The 18,715-nt window shown below is 46.4% G+C and overlaps 2 protein-coding genes across 4 annotated transcripts; both read right to left on the bottom strand.

The window, feature by feature from the left end:
• Positions 1-2,737: 2,737 nt before the first annotated feature.
• LOC109765401 (transcription factor BHLH148) lies at positions 2,738-15,298 on the bottom strand. Of its 3 annotated transcripts, none has more exons than XM_020324188.4 (5): positions 15,046-15,298; positions 14,822-14,935; positions 4,995-14,149; positions 4,614-4,898; positions 2,738-3,699 (listed from the first exon to the last, which is right to left on the bottom strand). In XM_020324188.4, the coding sequence occupies exons 3-5, from the start codon at positions 5,427-5,429 to the stop codon at positions 3,559-3,561; spliced, it is 861 nt and encodes a 286-aa protein (XP_020179777.1). In that variant the 5' UTR covers positions 5,430-14,149; positions 14,822-14,935; positions 15,046-15,298; the 3' UTR covers positions 2,738-3,558. The 3 variants fall into 3 exon arrangements, with proteins under 3 accessions (XP_020179777.1, XP_020179775.1, XP_020179773.1); XM_020324186.4 differs by having other exon boundaries at positions 4,614-4,901; positions 15,046-15,297; XM_020324184.4 differs by having other exon boundaries at positions 4,614-14,149.
• A 317-nt stretch (positions 15,299-15,615) lies between these two features.
• On the bottom strand, positions 15,616-18,412 carry LOC109765402 (DNA repair protein XRCC4). The gene is made up of 4 exons (XM_020324189.3): positions 18,032-18,412; positions 16,909-17,037; positions 16,426-16,548; positions 15,616-16,097 (listed from the first exon to the last, which is right to left on the bottom strand). The coding sequence occupies exons 1-4, from the start codon at positions 18,335-18,337 to the stop codon at positions 15,813-15,815; spliced, it is 843 nt and encodes a 280-aa protein (XP_020179778.1). The 5' UTR covers positions 18,338-18,412; the 3' UTR covers positions 15,616-15,812.
• Positions 18,413-18,715: the final 303 nt, after the last annotated feature.

The raw sequence follows: 18,715 nt of genomic DNA, 5'->3' as shown, positions 1-18,715 counted from the left end.
CGCCATGACTAATGTTTGCTGCCGAAAGGTCGCAAGCATGGTCTCAACATCCGAGTCGTCCGAATCGGACGAATCGGAGAGCAAGAACTTCTCGCACGGCCTCAACTCCATCTACACGCACACCGGCACGTCAAAAATCACAAAAAGGGACTAACCGGTGGCGGGTGATCCCGGGCGGCGACGAGGGGGCGCGCTCGACGGTGGTCAATCCCCGGCGACGGGGAGTGGCTCTTCTCGCCGGATCCGGGGGACGGTGCAGTGGCTCGGCGCGGGAGGGTGTGGGGCGGCCCCGCGGCGCGATTCCGCCCTCAGATATGGCCGGAATCGGCGGCAGCGGGCGGGCGGAAGCAAGGGCGGGCGGCGGCAGAAGGAGGGGGAAAAGAGCGCGGGGCTGAAATGTCCCTCCCGCCAACTGCTTCTCTCTGATGCAGGGCACCGTAGCCGCGAGGGGGAAACCCGCGTTTTCCCGGGTTGGGGTCGGGATTTTGCCGCGCCCCTCAAAATTTTTTGCGGGCCGGGGCAGGATGCGGGGTCTGGTCGGGCGGGTTTTCCGGGCCGTACCCGCATTTTGGCGGTTATTTTGCGGGTCGGGGGCGGATGCGGGGTCTGCTAGAGTTGCTCTACTAGGGTCGCCCCATCCCCACCAACACAGGCAGCCGCCATCGCCACAAGCGGTCTGCACTCGCGCTCACGAAGCCCTCCACGCAGCTGCCAGGAGGCAGGAGCCAACGCCATCTGCCAACGGTGCCACACCGCCTCTCAGGGGAGCCATTCTGCACCTATTCCCGTCGAGTGTGGAGGAGAGAACGCCCTGTTGGCGCCGACTTCGGTTGGGCTTCGCTCGCCAGCACACTCCGGCGACGGCGAGGGGAGGGGAGGGAGGAGAGGGGGACTAGGCCGGCGGCAGCTAGGGTTAGCCCCCGTTGCTCGCGGGAGCGACATGAGGGTGTGGGTAGTTTTTTTCACGTTGACATCGTTATTTTTTCCCCAAAAGCCTACTCTCACGGCATCATAACATACTAAAAAAGAAAGCTGAAATTAACTAGAGCCTATTCTTTGGGCATAATGACACTCAAATTCGGCACCCATCACTAGTAGAAAACGAAGCTTTATCACCGGTTCGTAAGGGCCTTTAGTGATGGTTCTGCAACCGGCACTAAAGTGTGGAGACTAAAGGCCCCCCCTTTAGCACCGGTTCGGCACGAACCGCCACTAAAGGCCCATCACGTGGCGTGAGCTCGCGCTGTGGTATGGGGGCCCTTTAGTACCAGTTGGTGTTACCAACCGGTACTAAAGGTTTTTTTTTAATCTGAAAATTTTGGAAAAAAAATTGGAATTTTTTTCGATTTTCAATTTTCTGAATTATTTGATGATTTAGTCTCTAATCACCCCTCTTAACTACTCAAGTGTGGATCATTCATTCCAAATCGTCTAACTTCCCGGCCGGTCACCCATCCTCTCACTCCCGCAGCCTGAGCACGCTTAACTTCGGAGTTCTATTCCCTCTACTTTCCAAGTGTGCACTTGTTGTTTTCCTAACAAATGTAAGCTGACAATCCTATTAACCCTCAGCAGTTTAGCTTGAGCATTAGGTCACACGTTTCACCGTTTGAGTTTGAAACTATTATTCTAAAAAACAGTAATTATTTAGTAACACTAATATTTTTTGAATAAGTTTGACCAGATTTGACCAAAATTCAAAAAAATGAAATAATTATTTAGTAACACTAATATTCTTGAATAATTATGTAGTAACATTAATAATTCTTGAATAAGTAGTTTGACCATTGTTTGACCAGATTTAACCAAAAAAACTGAAATTTGAGCATATCTTTTTTTCCTTTTGGAATTTGAGAATTCTAAAAAATTACAAACAGGCCGTAGGCCGTCAAAATCGTATGCGAATTTTCGTGCTGAAGTTTTTGATATATTATACGTTTTTTTCTGACATCGTATGCAAAAGTTATAGCTGTTTTACATTCTCCCTACACTTTTTGCAAAACATGTCCAAATTGAAGTTTTCAAATTTTCCTAACTAGTAGATGTAGTAATATAACTACCTCTCGAAGGATTTTATTGTTTGAAGTTTTTATCATTTTCTTTTGATTTTTTCAAAACTGAAATGGCGATAGGGGGGGGGGGTAGAGTTTGAAAATTGCCCCATAGTCCCGGTTTGTGTCTCCAACCGGGACTATAGGTCAGACCCCTTTAGTCCCGGTTCATGGCACGAACCGGTACTAAAGGTTAGCCCTTTAGTACCGGTTTGTGCCACGAACCGGTACTAAAGGTGATCGTGGGGCCCCGGCCTGACGCCAGCCTACCACCACCCCTTTAGTACCGGCACGAACCGGTACTAAAGGTTCAACACGAACCGGCATTAATGCATAGCCGTTCGAACCGGCACTAATGGTACCATTAGTACCGGACCAAAATCAAATCGGGACTAATGTGTCTCACATTAGGTCCTTTTTCTACTAGTGCATTGTGACGGAAATTTTAGACTCGATATGGTTGCGCGAGATGCCAATGGCCAGGGGTGAAGATTTGTTGTTGAAAACTCTCGCGTTGAGCTCCTTACAATGTTGTCAGGTTACAAACACGAGAATAGTTGAGCTCCTTGCAATGTTCCCAGGTTACAAACACGAGAAAGTTTGAATGTAGTTTATAACAACTATAACAGATCTCAATGACATTTTATCATTTTAGTGAAAAGGTTGCTCGAAACACAATGATCCTGTTTGGAGAAAAATATATACTCGATTTCGAACATTGGGTGGTTGCAAATTTACAGTGTCAGCAACCAACAAAGGCTTGCTGGTCCCTCTTCTTCCAAACGTTTGGTAATCCTTGTCAAGTTGTCATATCATTTTCTCTTCCTTGCTAGGGCCAAACGTAAGCGCCAGGCCAAACTGTGCAAGTTGACCCCCTTCAAATTTTCCCAACACATTTGATCCCAAGTTGACCTCACTACCTACAAATCTGAAGAGCTACTTACATCTTCACAGCCCCGAACAAACCACTAGGACCACACACGAGGGTCGAGAGTACGTACAACCACCACGTACGCACGCGGGCAAGGGCATGTGGAGATCTTCACTTGCTCCATCATGACAAATTTGACAAATTTGACCTATAGACGAAATCAAATCACAGAATGAACTATCCGTGAAACTATTTCACGCGGCTGACCTTTTTGTGTGACGCCCGACACGAAGGCGCCACACTACACTGTGCAACGCCTCACAGATAGGCGCTACACGGCCAGCGTCGCACCCGTGTGATCAGAAAATTACTAAGTCAGTGTGCAGCGCCTAGCTCCTAGGCGTTGCCTAGTGCAGCGCCTAGCTCCCAGGCGTTGCACTAGTGCGGCGCATGAGAGTTAGGCGCCACTGGTCAGCCGCGTGAAATAGTTTCACGGACAGTTCATTCTGTGATTTGATTTTGTCTATAGGTTAAATTTGTCAAATTTGCCCTCCATCATCGAAATAAAGGAGAAAAAAAGAGAGAAGAAAGAACAATGAACAAATGGGTCTCATGGCCCTCGTGCTCAGAACCATCTCAGAACACATTTTGCACGTGTGATGTTTGAGGCCAGGCGCTCCTGCTTCCGGGAAACGGGGCCTCGCTGTCAGGCAGCTGATTCCTCTCTACTTCCTGGAGAGCCTCCTCCACTGCATTTTCTACCTCGCAGGCCGCAATCTGTGAATAGGACACGTGAGGAAAGCGGCGTGGTTAGTTAAGAGTGTACAAGTGGCTTACTTATATATAACATCAGACTGATCAATCATGCATTGAACCTTGAGTAAATGTTAAGCTTGACACTGCATTATTCAGATTGGGGATCCGTTGACTTGCTTCATTTGGTGATTACTACTGAAAGTGGGCATGATTAATTCTTCGATTCTTGCGGGAAAACAATTAACCTAACAGTAGCTGCAGAATTTATTTAGTTTGACAGTAACAGCGGATGCGGATTAATTCGACAAGGATTGGCCCTGCAGATTTTATAACATGTGCCCGGGCAAAGGATATGTTCAATTCAAATGATGTCTTCAGCAGAAGTCACAGGTTTTCTAGCACAACTTTGACACAATTCCTCAGCGATAGTCAAATTTTGTGATTTGCCTTGTTCACAATTTACCTTTTACTTTATTGGTATTTGTATTGTATTGGAAAAGACCGAGTTTCGAGCTTGGATGAAAAGTTTAAAACGGTCGAGTGAAATATATAGTATATTAGTATGTCCTTTCAGAAATTATTTAGTGTACTTTGATGGTAACATGGCTTAACAAAAAATATCACCACCAAGATGTTTTGTATAGATTTCAAGAAAACACTAAGGACTAAAATCATATCGCGGTCATTTCATTTCTTGAATCAATTTTACAATCCTCATCGTTATCGTATCGATGATGCAGTCCCTATCCAACAGTCTAGTGATGACTAGTAATGTATATCCATGATGTAGTAGTGTACTAAAACAACACGGAAATTCCAAAAAAATCTTGTAGGTGACTCAACTGTTGTGTATTTTCTAACCTAGTTTAGTCCGGCTTATTATTGTCAACAAAGCAGGTAGGAGGACTAAGGTAAGAAAAATGAAGCTAGCTCACCGTGGTTTCGACATTCATCTCCGTCGTCAACCGCTGGCCGGACAAGGTGGAGTGGATCCCCCTGGTCTTGACATTCATGCTCTTGAGGCGCCTGAGGGCCCCGATCATGGAGTCGACGGAGGACGAGGGCTCGTCGACCTCGAACTGCACCTTGACGCACTGCTGCTGCGCGTCGTGCCCCAGGATCTTGGCCTTGAGCTCGTCGTTCCTCCTCTGGAGCTGCTCCTTGGCGACCTTGAGCTCGTGGATGTAGACGGCCGCGGACTGCACGATCGAGTTCTTGTCCTGCTGCAATGGCATCACTCGTTCACTCAGCACATGGCATTCGAGCACCAGCGAAATGGAATGTGGGACAGCGGGCGCGGACGGTCGAAGTAATACCTTGGAGCGGGAGGAGACCATGGCGTAGAGGTCGGCGTAGCTCTGGCTGAGCTTCTCGCGGCGCTGGCGCTCGCGCATCATGTGCCGGAACCCGCGGCTGCTCTCGACGGCGCCGGCCGCCTGCTGCTGCTGCTGCTGCTGCTGGTGCTGTTGCTGCGGTCTCTCTTCCTCCTCGGTGACCGGCACCATCCTGCCCAGCACGCCCATCATCCTCCGGTGGATGTTGATCCCGTTCCCCGTCCCTCCCCGCGCCGTCCCCGGAAGCTCCAGCCCGACGCCGCGGTACTCCCGGAACGCGCTCTGGCTCGCCACCTCAGGCAGCGGCTCCGACAGCGACGCAATGAGGTCGGCGAAGGGCAGGTCCGGCGAGCCGGGGACGCCGCAGCCGGCGAAGAAGTGGGCGTCGTCGTGGAAGTAGTAGGAGTCCATCTGCATTTGCGTCGATCTCGCCGGCCGGCCTCCTTCGCTCCTCCGCTCTGCGTCGACGAGTTGCTGCTGGGCGCTGTGTGCTTTGCTTGGTGAAGGTGAAGAAGTGTTTGCCGGGAAAATGTCCGGACGCGGTTATATAGCCGCGGCGGGGGAGGAGGAGGGGGGAATGGGGCCCAGGTGGCGGATTTGGGTCACGTGGTCAAATGGACCCGTACGGTCTGAGAGAGGCGGAGAGAGCTAAAAGAGGCGAGACGGTCAAAGCCGGGGCGAATATATTTTTCCCATTTATTGCGAGCTCGGCCCGGAATGAGCACGAGGTAGTGATGGGCCTACTCACGGCAACGCGGTACGCGATTGGGGCGATGGCGTCGCACACGTAGGCAGAGGCAGCCGCAGAAGGTTCCACGCGGGAGCCCGGCTGACAAGTGTGCGCAACTCGCTCTCGCGGCCGCCGGGACGTCCACTTCGTTCCTTGGCATGCCGATTTATCCGAACTTCTTTTTTTCACAGCGAGCGTCCGTCTTAACTTCTCCCGTCCCAAACAGCACCGCGTTTTATTTCCTTTTTCTTTAGCAAAAGTAGCTCTCTTTTTTTTAGAAACAAACGTATAAACCTATGTTGATCTCTATAATTTCGTGAAATTTATACTCACTGGGTGTTTGGCTTTGGCTTTCCCTGCGTATAAGCCAGTGCCTAACCAAAAAATCAAGATTTTCGCCGTTCTTGAACTTTCTTACACTGAATATAAATTGAAAGCGCCGCCCATGGGTTTTAAAACTTCCTTCGCCCATCCTACCCCTCAGGAGTTCGAGATTTTTTTGGGCAAAACTGCTACCATCCCATATAACAACACTGGACCGATTTCCGGTTCATGAACAATGTTGCGCTATGATTATCTCATAACTTACCATATAAAATTAGATACAAAAGTGGGCAATAAGGGCTAAGCAAATACTACTAAAATAGCCAAAAGAGGATTGAGCAAACGAGGTTATTGTAGTCCAACACATCCTTAATTAATCTCTCTATGAAGCAAGCAGCTTCACTTCATTAATTGAAACACCAATTATGTCGCAAGCTTGGGTTGGTTCGACGGGCACACATACATCAACAATTTTGACATGTATTTATTATGCTCAAAGTGTTAAAATATCTTTATTTTAGTATCCAAAAATTAGAGCAGCATTTTTTCAAGTCTATTTTCGCAGTGGCATTTTTCGATTTTGAGGTGTTATCAAATTAACCCTTATTTTTTTATCTCATGGATGGGGCTAGGTCTATGCATGGACCGCCCAGTCGGACTGCCCTAGCAAGAAAGTCGGGTGGTCACGCCAGGCTCTCGCTTAGTATTCTAGTCGAAGCTTGGCCCGAAAGCCTGATAAAAAGCCCCAAATACCCAAAAACTAGGAGTTAACAGATATATAGGGGTAATAATGTATTCATATATCCCAAAAAATGATTAAATGACATTTCTAAATAGAAAGAATGCTATTATTTGTTATTTATTTGTGGCTAGGCTAGGCTCGGGCTTGGGATTAGGGCCAGCAAGAATGCAATCTAGAAGGATGATTTATATATTTAAAATTTTATGTATAATTTAGGACATTCTGGAAAAAAAATAGCAGGATTCCAAGTTAAACAGAGGTATTTGGAGCTTAAGCATCCATGAGGACAGTTCATGATAATAAATACAAAACATATGCTAGAAAGGATATGTGCCAAAAACAATATTATTCTCATACCATAACTAGTCATCTGACATATATTATTATATATGCAGGCTGAAGACATGCATCTAGAATCAAAGATTTCTCCGAGGTGGGAAACCAAAGAGAGGAAAATTTCAATGACGAGTAGATTGAATTGAACAGGAGAAGCGTTGCCAGTGTGAACCAGAAGCAGAGCCACGTAGCCAGCGACCGGGGAAACATGCTGTCCACGGTGAAACGCTTGAACGGCAAACGACGAGTAGAGACTTCTTTTCAGGCAGACGAGTACGGACCTGGCCTGGACCGTAGTCTTCTAGCGACACTTGGACACGCTTTCGCTGAAGTTTCAGTTGCTCGATCGGCGAGTTGTTGGTGCTAGTGTCAGCATGTGTGTTGAATATGACAACGTGTTATTTTAAGTCGATGTTGTAGTGGTACTATTGGGATCTCTCGTTTGATTAACATATCTATCGCTTTGTGGCATGTGTGCATCGACGGCGACGGTGTTGTTCTCTGTTCAAGGTCCAACGATGGTCATGGCGAGGTCGTGGCCGAATACATGGAATCATGTGTAGTCCACCTTCCACGTGTTTCCTGTGATTGCCTCCTCCTGTTCATATTGAAAAGGTTCTTGATGGGCTTCCAATCATTTTCTACACCTCTGGTTTCAGTATTCTACTGGCCACTTAAAGCAAATGAGCTGGTGGAGGATCTATAACAGGACCCTCACTCTCGAACGTGCGGATAACCCGGTCATTGCCCGGACCCAAAAACGCCATCCAATCGGATCTCTGAAAGCCGGCCCAAATATCCGGATTGTTCAGCATCCCTCAAATCCAGCCCATATGTGGTAGGAATATGGGACGCCGAAACCCCGAATTCGCTCAAAATTGTCCATGAAATTGACCGCACTGCTCCCGCGTTCTTTCTCAATTTCCCTTGTCTGAGCCATCGCCCTCCCCCCACCCTTGCTCCCCGTCTGCGTCGTCCTCGTTAGTTGTCTGACCTCGACACCAAGGACCCTGTCTCCACCGCCGCCATGGACAATAGCTCGGCGAAGTCTGTGACGGTCCCGACCGTCGTCGCTTGCAAGGCAGAGGACATCGCCCAGAGGGAGCGGCACTCCTGGCAGCGCGTCTGAGAAGCTACGAAGAAGGAAGTTGCTGAGAAAGAGGTCGTAGACATGGACTTGGGCGCGTCTGGTCTTGCGGCTGCCTCCGCGTCATCCTACCTACCTGCAAGAGGGAACATGTTGTCGAGCGTTCTTGACTCCGTTCCAACATCCGAATGCTCGCTGCAACTCCAAAGGCAGCGGATAAAGCCGGCATCGGGCATGCCCACGTGTTGTTCGATGAAGTAGCCGACCAAGACACGGTACAATTTGCCCCATATGCCATTTGTATTGCTTGCTTCGTTTGTTGCACATACCATCGGATCAATTTAGGAATGGTGGTTTTATTGTGATGCATATTTTTTATGAACATGATAAATGATGGTCAAGAGCCTATGCAATATGGCTTGGTTGGTACCAATTACTTGATGTTGCGCAAATACCGCGCACTAAAATAAGAAGGTAGCAAAGGCAAGAGGCTCGGCATTCACAAGCCATGAAGATGTATAGTGTGAATCTTGGTTGGCCACAAGCATGGATCCAATTTGTTCAACCAAACCAAGGGCAAGCCATTCACTTTGCCCTGTTGTTGGTTGAAACTGAATGGGAAACCTAAGTCACAACTCGCCATTAAGCTCAACAATGGCTCAAGCTCCCAACAATCTATTGGGTTGGTTGACGACGATGAGCAAAGTGGGGGAGCGGACGGAAAAGCGACCGTGCCAAAGAAGAATTGGCAGGTGCTGGGAAACAAGTGGGAGAAGGAGAGGGCCGCGCGTGACTGTGCGGCAATCAAAATGTCTGTGACGGGCATTTTTTACGCCCAAGAGGAGCAGAAGGGGGGAGATACAAGCTCTTCTTGGATGTTCAAAGGGAGAAGATGTTGTTCGACCGGGAGAGGGTGAAAGAGAAGTTGAGCATTGAGAGGGAGAAGATAGATTTGGAGAAGCAAGAGAAATATGCAAAATGGGAGCTTAAAAAGAAGAAGACAATACAAACAACTAAGCTCGACAAAGAGAGGTTGAATCTTGCAAGGGACACCGAGGATTCGAAGATCATATTGCAGGATGCTAGCCTCTTGAACAAGGAAAACAAGAAGTGGCTACACATGAAGAAAAAGGAGATCCACCCGCAAAGAGAGATGAGAATGATTCATTCTTGTATCGCCTCTATGAGTGTTAAATTTTATTTTGGCATGTGTTGAATTGTGATTTATTTGCTTTGTCGAATTGTTTAATTGGTGATAAAGTGATGTTATATGATGGAGGTTCATGGTTTTGCATGAAAATGAGGGGTATGGTTGTTCGGGAGGAGAAATGAGGGGCTGGTCAGCGCTGTCTGCGCGCGCATCCACGCGCCCGCGAATGTTCAGGGGGTCGAATTTGCCCAATCCGATGGTCTTAGAGCCACAAAACTTCCCACATAGCAAAATACTTTTATTTATATGGAGCAATTATGTTAATGAAACACATAACTAACAGTTAATAGGGGATTACAAGAACCATAATACACACCAAGTCACCACCTACACCTAGTCAAAACTTGCATTGCTTTATCAACTGAGTTAGAAGTTGGGTGTGATTTTTTATAAAGAGGGGTTTTATTAGCGCAAAGGTCATGTCAAAACGATAAAAAAAATGAGTTCAGCACCAACTCTCTACAAAATAAAGATCTATACATACATGCACAACTGCACACATGACGATGTTCATAAGCTCTGAATGGTGTGGATTAGGTCTAATCCTTTTACATAGGGTTCATGCATGTCCTTCCCCAATTTGTGTATCCGTGTGTGTTCTTGGCCATGTTGAGATCCCAAGTGTTCCACTAAGGATACTCTCACCAGTCTCGCTTATCTCAGAGCATGCCCAACCATGGCATCCTTGATCCCTCATACCCCAATAGCAGGCAAGCATGCCCAACCATGACATCCTCGTCTGCCCAATCAGGAACATTCCCTCTTACCGCATGGCAACTATTCGATCAATGTGGATTGTTGAATATGCTCATATGCCCCTTGTTAGGATGCAGTCCCTCTTGGGTGTTGTCCTTGCCATAGTCCATGTGTTAGTTCGTGGGTCTTGTAGGATCTTATGTAGATGCACAACTGTGATCCCAAACCCCTCAATCTATGCCCTACAATTTACACCTTGAGGATATGGGTGCGAGGAGTTATAAAGGGTTATCCCAAACCAAATGGCACTGCCCATCCTTGGTCAGTGTATGAGGGGGTTTGAGGGTCAATCGTCGATGTGAGCCTCTTGATTAAGGTAGATCCCCTACTTACAGGTGTTCACTTTCCTCCAACATTACGTCAAGAACATACATCGTCTAAAATGAGATATATCGGTTAGATATGCATTTGAATCGGCATATTATTTTCTTTGTGAGATTTGTCTGTGGCATGCTTGTCTTGTATAGTTGTATCCCATAGTATCGAATTGGGTATGTGGCCAATAGGCAAAAGAATATGAGGGTCACTGGCCATAAGACCGAATGTGTATCAAAGTAAAAGTAAAAGGCATATAAAAAAAATAGACTAACCTAATTCATGATGTAATCACCAAAACACCATCACACACAATATTATGGATGATGATAGATTCAAGTAAGGAAATTTAATGGAGAAATTATGTGGTGTGGTAATCTGTGATACACAATGTTCTTGTCAAACAAGGGATAACTTTCATCTTGAAGAGGGCAAGCTAGACATGATATATACGTCATCGCACCCTCCTTCACTATCATCCAAATACACTGAGAGACACCATTTAATCTGATATATTAGCGTGCATTGATCAACTGCCATCCTTCGGACTCGTTTTCAACTCATGTGATTTTCACCTTCGTTCTTGTCTATTTCTTCCACCTATACTTTGGATTATGACTGCTTGTATAGAGGAGGAGCTAGGTTATGGGGATAGGGCTCCTTCACTATCATCCAACTACACCGAGAGACACCATTAAGTCTGATATATTAGCGTGCATTGATCAACCGCCATCCTTCGGACTCGTTTTCAACTCATGTGATTTTCATCTTCGTTCTTGTCTATTTCTTCCACCTATACTTTGGATTATGACTACTTGCATAAAGGAGGAGCTAGGTTATGGGGATAGGGTGGGACCATCTTTTAGGTTAAGGTTGCACGATAGCATGATGATTGCGATGGGGAGAGGATGGTGGCCCCAGACGAAGTCATTCCAAAATTTTCTGGTCTCCAAAGTCGGGGTCTCCAACTTTGCCCTTTGCATCTTAAAATTCCTCTGAGCATCCATTGAAAAGGTTGTGGAAGTCCAAATATCACAGTTGTATGTCATCAAAGATTTCTAAGAGTCACATGAGCCAACCATCCCAACAAGTGGCAACATAAATTAGCCGAACTCGTTGTGGCCTGAATATTGGACCATGGTTTTCATTGCCAAACCATTAGTATTGAACATCAAAAGCACGATAGTTATGAAATAGGAGAACCACTAACAAAAACAAAGCCAACGTCACCATCACCGTCGCTGCCATCAATTTAAACTACAATTCTTGATAACAATACACCAAATCAGGAATCCACGCATAGGAGACCAACACCGTGGATTCTTCGGCCTTTGCCACAATGGACACACTAGGATGAGGAAGGATCAAAGATGTAAATTGGAGGGGGGAGGGGGTGAAGCGACTACAAATTTTTATCTTTTCTTAGTGGATTTTAGGGATTGTAGAATTATGAGTTCTCTAGAAATACAACTAAGTGAAACACCATGTACGATAAGCAATCCAGCAAGCTAGATTACTCTAAACAATAATAGGAGCTAGGAAAAGGATAACCAAAGTGGGCATGGAGACGAAGATGTCACCTGAAGTTCATGTCCTTGGAGGGACGCAAACTCCGTTTGAGAGGTCTCGCCTTCTTCTCCCTAAGCCTCGTCCAACAAAGCCCGAGCTCAACCAATTAGGGTGAGTCTTCACGTGACTTCCAACCTTCACAAACTTTGGGGCAATCCACAAGTTGGAAGCTTAGGAGTGACACCAACCTCCTAGGAATCTCCAACCTCCAAGAGCAACAAGATCAAGGGGAGGCTTGGAAATTTGCTCAAATGCTAAAATCTTTTGGTCAAAGGAGGGGAAAAGCATGGATCTTAGCTTGGCTTAACTTACCTCCCGATCCCCTCTCAAATCTCTCTCTCCCAATCCAAGAGAATAGCTCAAATGTGGCCGAGGGATAGTGGAGAATAGCAACGGGTCCTTGCTTGCACGGGTAGTCAACTCCGACATATATAGCTAAGTAAAATAAATGTTCGTCTTTTAGCAGAATCACACATCCGGACGGTTCAGGCTAATAAGCAGATTGCCCACGAACCCCTATTACCAGGGATTCAAACTAGTAAATGCATTCAAAATGCTCAAGTGAAACAGGTTACCGGACAGCCTGGGATAGTAACCAAGCTACTTTGGGGCAGAGGCTAGATAGAGAGCTGGATGGTCCGGCTGGGGCTTCACCCCAACCAAACCCTATCTCAACATGTCAGGCCTCGGACAATCCAGGTAATCACGTCGGATAGCACGACTTAGAAACTGAGCAGCTTCAAGCAAAGGTAGTACACTATCCCGAACCGTCCGGCTCCTTGGACCGATCCTAGTCATTCCGGTGTACATCTAAACTGTCAGGACTTGCAACCCCAGACTGTCTAGCCTACCTTGAACTTGAACCTTTAGACTTAGCAATTCTCCACTTCCGGCGTATTTTCTTTTGGGCTTGCTGGTGGCAAGATAAATATGATTAGCAGTAAACAACATTTTTTCCATCATTGTCCTTTCTTAACAGTGTAACTTCTCTAAAGACTCAATGGTGATAATCACAAAATCACCAAACAACAAAGAATAACAAAATAACCTCCGGGAGCTATTCCATCTCTTTTTCCTGGAGGGGGGGGGGGGGGAGGTCATCGATGCCTGACAACCAACACACTTGGGATTAAATATGTTTTAACACTTGGTGTGCGCATTAGTCTCTTGGTTGCCCGTCATTAATACCAAAATCCACTTAGGGGCCTGGTTACTCTTTCAGATGACGACTGAGCAGGAAGACTTTTATTCCGCACGACATCGCCTCCTTCGGTGTTCACATGAGGCTCCCCCGGAATGCCCGCAAAGAGAACGAGGAAATGTGGTGTTTATGTGCTCCATCTTTGTGAGGAGGTATCCTAAAAGGGATGTAGTACGACCAAAGATTGGATTCTCCCAACCATCCGCATTGGACCTTATTGTTTAAAGTCGGGATGAAAATCCTGACTCATCATATTGTTCATTTGAATGGTTAAAACAAGCTAAATTTTCTTTGAAACTGCTAAAATAAGCAAACTTGACACTGCAAAGAGCACCAGATGGGGGTAAAGATTTTGGGGTCTCCAACTATAATGAACATTTTATTCATTCCACACAATTCTGTGCGAAAAATCTTTTCAAATCTGGCCGACATGAAAAAACATAAATACTGTGATCTAAAACAGTAAATGATAGCAACAGTACCTCCTATCGCAGATAATCGCATTTTTTGTGTTTTCTGTGGAAAGTCGCAAACATTTTCCATGAATTGCAGATTCATAGTGTATTACAAAATTTACATATTAGAATGTTTCTTGAATTTTCTGGAACTCATAAATGCTCTTTGAATTATTTCATTTTTGAAGAAAAGGCTCACTAAAGCTTGGGAGCCAAAAACAATATTCAGTCAGATGGCAAACCTCAGGAGGAGAGTGAAAAGCACAAATGAAGTAGAAGTTCTTAGAGTTGGAAGTACCTGAACAAGACATATTAACCGATTCCAACTCCAAGGAAACAGGCTGAAGTTGTGAACGCCATCAGTGAAGTTCCTTCCGAGCGATTCTGCTCGCACCCATTTCAGATTTCACCTCTGCCAATTTTTCAAAGGCGTAATTAGATACAAAGATACAGATAAGAGAATGGAAAGATTTTGCTTGTAATGGAACGATAGATCAAAACAAGCAAATAAATTCAGCAGATTTCCACTACGCAGTACGCACACAGGCAAAAATTGATATATGGTCTTTTTTTCTCTCAGCTGGTATGTGTGGACAGATGGCTTTCAGTGCAAACAACAAAACTATACATACTTTTTAAAAGGAAAATCGAAGAAAACTATTTCGAAGGAAGATCACTGCGGCTTAGAACTGCCAATTTGGAGATGTAGAACCGGTGAAAGGGCAGAAAAACACTGCATCCTCGATCTTGGTAGCAAAACATAAGCCCATAATTTTCCTTTGGAGATCCTAGGATATTAATGCGAGTAAACGATTCAAAGCTCTAGACGTCCTATAATGATTTTTCAAGCTGCGCTCAGACTGTCCCAAAACTCAATTTTGATGAAGGAAGATGGGAGACCAAAGAGCGCATTCCAGACAAGAGAATCAAAGACAGGGCCGTCCCAATGGAAGCAAAACAGGGCGGGAAACGAGTCAACCCACCGAAAGAACCCCAAGGAAGAAGAAGAAGAAGAAGAAGAAGAAGAAGAAGAGAAATCCAAGGAAGAACCACATGGTGGTGACGGAAAAAAACAAGCTCTCACCGAGTATCATCCGATCCAAGCCAGCTGACGGATCGAGAAGGAGACCCTGCTGTGCTCCCCGCCCCCAAGCCGCTGAAAGAATCCCGGGTCCCGGTCCGGCAAGCGATCGAGCACCTGAAGAGCGCAAAACCAACCAAGAAACGCGATGAAGACGCAGCAGAGAAGAAACCACCTGAAGAAGAAAAGGCACAATTCCAAGACCAAAAAGAAGATGCAATCCTAACCTGACCTCCTCTTTTGCTTCTTCCCGATCCATCCCATTCCGTTGTCTTTCTCTTTCTTTCCCCCGCTCCGTTGCTTGCCTCCGCCATGCTTCTTCCTTCCCCGAAGGGCGGGAGGGCCGAGGGGGGAGGAGGCGGTCAACAGCAGGGAGTGTCTTCCCGCGTGGATTGGAGAGACCAAGAGGGGAAAGAGTCTGAACTCTGGGCGTGGAAGCTTTGACTCCAGGAATGAGGAAACGGAGATCAACTGATTGATTGCCATGCCCACCCAGACGCACGAAAAACACGCGGCCAAAGACCGTTCTACGCCTCCTATTTTTCCTTTAATTTTCCAAGCGTGAAACAGACGGGCCGAAAGCGAGAGCGCCACTACCCATCAGACATGTGGAGTTCAGGCGTCGCGCAATGAGAAACACATGCTTTGCTTTGACTTTCCACGGGTCTTCAGGCAAGAGCACAACCTCAGAATGAAAATGGCAGACTATGTGACAAAGCACACATGGAGAAATGCGTCTGTTCCCCCATTAACTACGAGCTAGTGGCACTAAAACAACTATACAGCTGCCGCCGCCATCAATCGGATCATCATCATCACAAATAATTAAACTCGGTCACATCATCCTCTAAGCAAAGCACAAAACACGTGAAAATCATTTGCCCAAGGTGCCACTACATTCATGACTAGGACACTCGAGGAAATGAAATCAAATGAAACGAGGGTCACTCAGGTGCGTCCGGCGGCTAGAGCAGCTTTGCTTCGTCCGGGTCACTCACTTCCTCGTCCTCTTGCGCCCCCTCCGGCCCCTGGAGGTGGCGGCCGCGGCGGCGGACTTCTCGGGGGAGCTGTGGGGGTCGCCGCCGCCGCCCGTCTCCGAGGGCTCGTCGTTGACGCAGTGATCTTTGTCGCTCCCTTCCTCGATAGGCTCTGTTCTGTCGGTGGAGTGGCCCTCCTCCTCCTCCTCCTCCTTTGGAGCCTTGTCGGCAGATTCGAGCGCCGCGATTCTGTCCTTGAGCTGTCTCAGCTTGCTCTTCTTCGAGTTCAGAACGGCCACAAACTGAAAGCAACGGCACAACAGTCAGTGCTACTGAGCAGCGCATATAACAAGATCAAGATCACACATAAGCCTTCAGGAGATTTATAATTAATTCAGAACGGAATGGGAATAGGACTGGAGTTTAAAAGTCAGTACAGTAGAAAGTATAGATAACTGATTAATTGATTAGGGAAACGTGGTGCTCAACGACCTGTGATGGTAGACTAGTAGTGTCTCCCTGTTGAAGCAACAGGGCTATGTAGACTGATGCGAATTCCGTACAAAATTGCATACCAAAACATGGCTAGCGACAGGCGCACATGAAACAGGTCCATGTACGGAACTGTACCTTTGTAAAGGAGGCTTGCTCAAACTCAGCCTTCTCGGTGTTAAATCTTTCACTCTGTTGCAAGCAATTCTCAGCTTCTTGTTTCAGCTTCTCAAATGATTGCGTCTTCCTGACAACCTCTTCCTGAATAAGAAAGCTAAGACCTTGGTAAATTCAAACACTCCATCTACAAAATAGGCTTAATAAAGTTCAGCCATACTCTAACAAACCATTAATCACACAATCATGATTGTATATGTACAACACTTCAATATATTTCATATGCTGATAAGCAATTACGGATGCAAGTATGGGCTGTTGAGCAACCCACCGACCCATCTAGTTAAGTGCTATTTGCATAAAGTGAACAAACTGCAAGTGAAATCCCATCCTTGAAGAAAATGGGTAGCACATCAGCCCACTTGCACCCAGACATACATTGACAATCACTCAGAGCATACCACGGAACTATGAACAGCAGAGGCACAGAGCAAAGGGACGTACACTCAAGCGTATATTCGCATCCATAAGAAAATCCAAGACCTCAGCTATAGTCTGTTGTGGGTGTGGTGCCGGCTGCAGTTTCCAACGCCATTCCAGCTTGGTACCTTGTTTTTCGAATGTCCATGACAACTAAATGGTTGCAAAGGGCGATATGTCAGAAAATAAAAGAGGGAAAGAAAGATGTATAAAGACACAGGATGTCCTTCCAAAAGCTATAAAGCACGAAGAACCCCCTTTCAACATAAGTATCGATTGTATAAACCACTCTCCGATTCAGACATATTAATCTTCAACATTGCCCATATTTCAGGATTGCAGTAGACAGCAAGGACATACCATGTGAGTAAATTGAAAATGCAGTACCGCATAGGCTCAAACAGATTGCTAAGGCATCAAGACAACGATAAATGAAGTATGTGCATCACTCTTAAAGGAAGTGATGAGCGGACTCTACCGAGGCATTTTTTTAGATTAACTTTTGCTCATTAATGAACAAGTCCTGGTTCATATGATAAGTTTGGAAAAGGACTGACGCATTATTCCAGTGTATAAATTGTTAGTATGATATATCAGGTTAAACACTTGTATTGGCAAATAACCTCCAGCTAATGCCAAATCGGCATTTTTCTCCCACTTTAGCCCATCTATATCCGCATCCGCCCTTTCCCTGAAACCAAGCAAGTGTAATTTCACTCTGCAACTGCTTCGCAGACTAGGAAGACTCAAATTCAGAAACTTTCAGTACTCAGGTGGTGTGGGAGAGAGATAAGTCTTTTCTTCATGGGTGGTACATTGGCAACAGCAACATCACAAATTGCTCCCCAAATTGGGTGCAAAAGAAGCACATCACCATCACTACTATAAACCCCATGACATGTCATTATTAATTACTTTTTGGGTCAAAATAAACACTGGTTAATATTCACCAAACACACTACTCTTGGTTGAATGAATTAGCGAAATAAGCGGTGAAAAAATGTGACGCTTCACACATCAAACAACATGAACTCAGTTAGACGAATTTCAATTTGATCTTAAATTAGTAACAGTTCAAGATTAACCTCACATTTTCATTTAACCATATAGCAACAGAGATAGGAGAAGGGGCAAGAGGCGAACGCACCCTGCGGCCGGCGCCAGCCTCGTGGAAGGAGTAGGTGGAGGAGGGCTGGTGGAAGGCGAGGTAGCGCTCGGCGAGCGCGAGGTACTCGGAGACGGGCTGGTCCCACTGCTCGGCCCGGAGGCGCACCTCGGCGTCGGAGGCGTCGGCGACCCAGGCGCCGGCGCCGTCGGTGACGGCGAGGGAGAAGCGGGTGGGGAGCCACGTGGCCTTCACGAATACGCCGCCGCCCGGCGCCTTGGGGTCCTCGACCGCCACCGAGAGCTTCGCGCAGCTGTGCCTCGGCGCCGCCGCCGCCGCGGTTGCCATGGTCGCCCAGCGAGAGGAAATCGACGGCTCTGGAGTCAACGCACGAGGAACCGACGACGGGCAGAGGAAGGGCTGACTGTGGGCTAGGCTGGTCTGGCCTTCTCTCAAGTTTAGGGCTTGATGCATGTGAACCGGCAACTGAAGGCCCAGGAATACAAGCCCAACAGCGAACACATCACAGAGGTGTGCACTGTGTGTGGTTTGAGCGCATGCATCAAGCCCAAGAGAAAAATGTTCCAGTCTTCAAGATTTGTTCACAAATTCAAAGAAATGTTCACGTTTATCAAAATTAAATAGAAATTTCAAAAAATGTTCACATTCATTTTTTTGTGAATTCCAACATTTTTTGTGAACTCTAATTTTTTTTTGTGAATTCTA

Source organism: Aegilops tauschii, chromosome 5 (genome assembly GCF_002575655.3).
Source record: "Aegilops tauschii subsp. strangulata cultivar AL8/78 chromosome 5, Aet v6.0, whole genome shotgun sequence".
Lineage (NCBI taxonomy): Eukaryota > Viridiplantae > Streptophyta > Magnoliopsida > Poales > Poaceae > Aegilops > Aegilops tauschii.
Note: the sequence above shows the minus strand (reverse complement) of the source record. Positions and strands in the feature narration are given on the sequence as shown.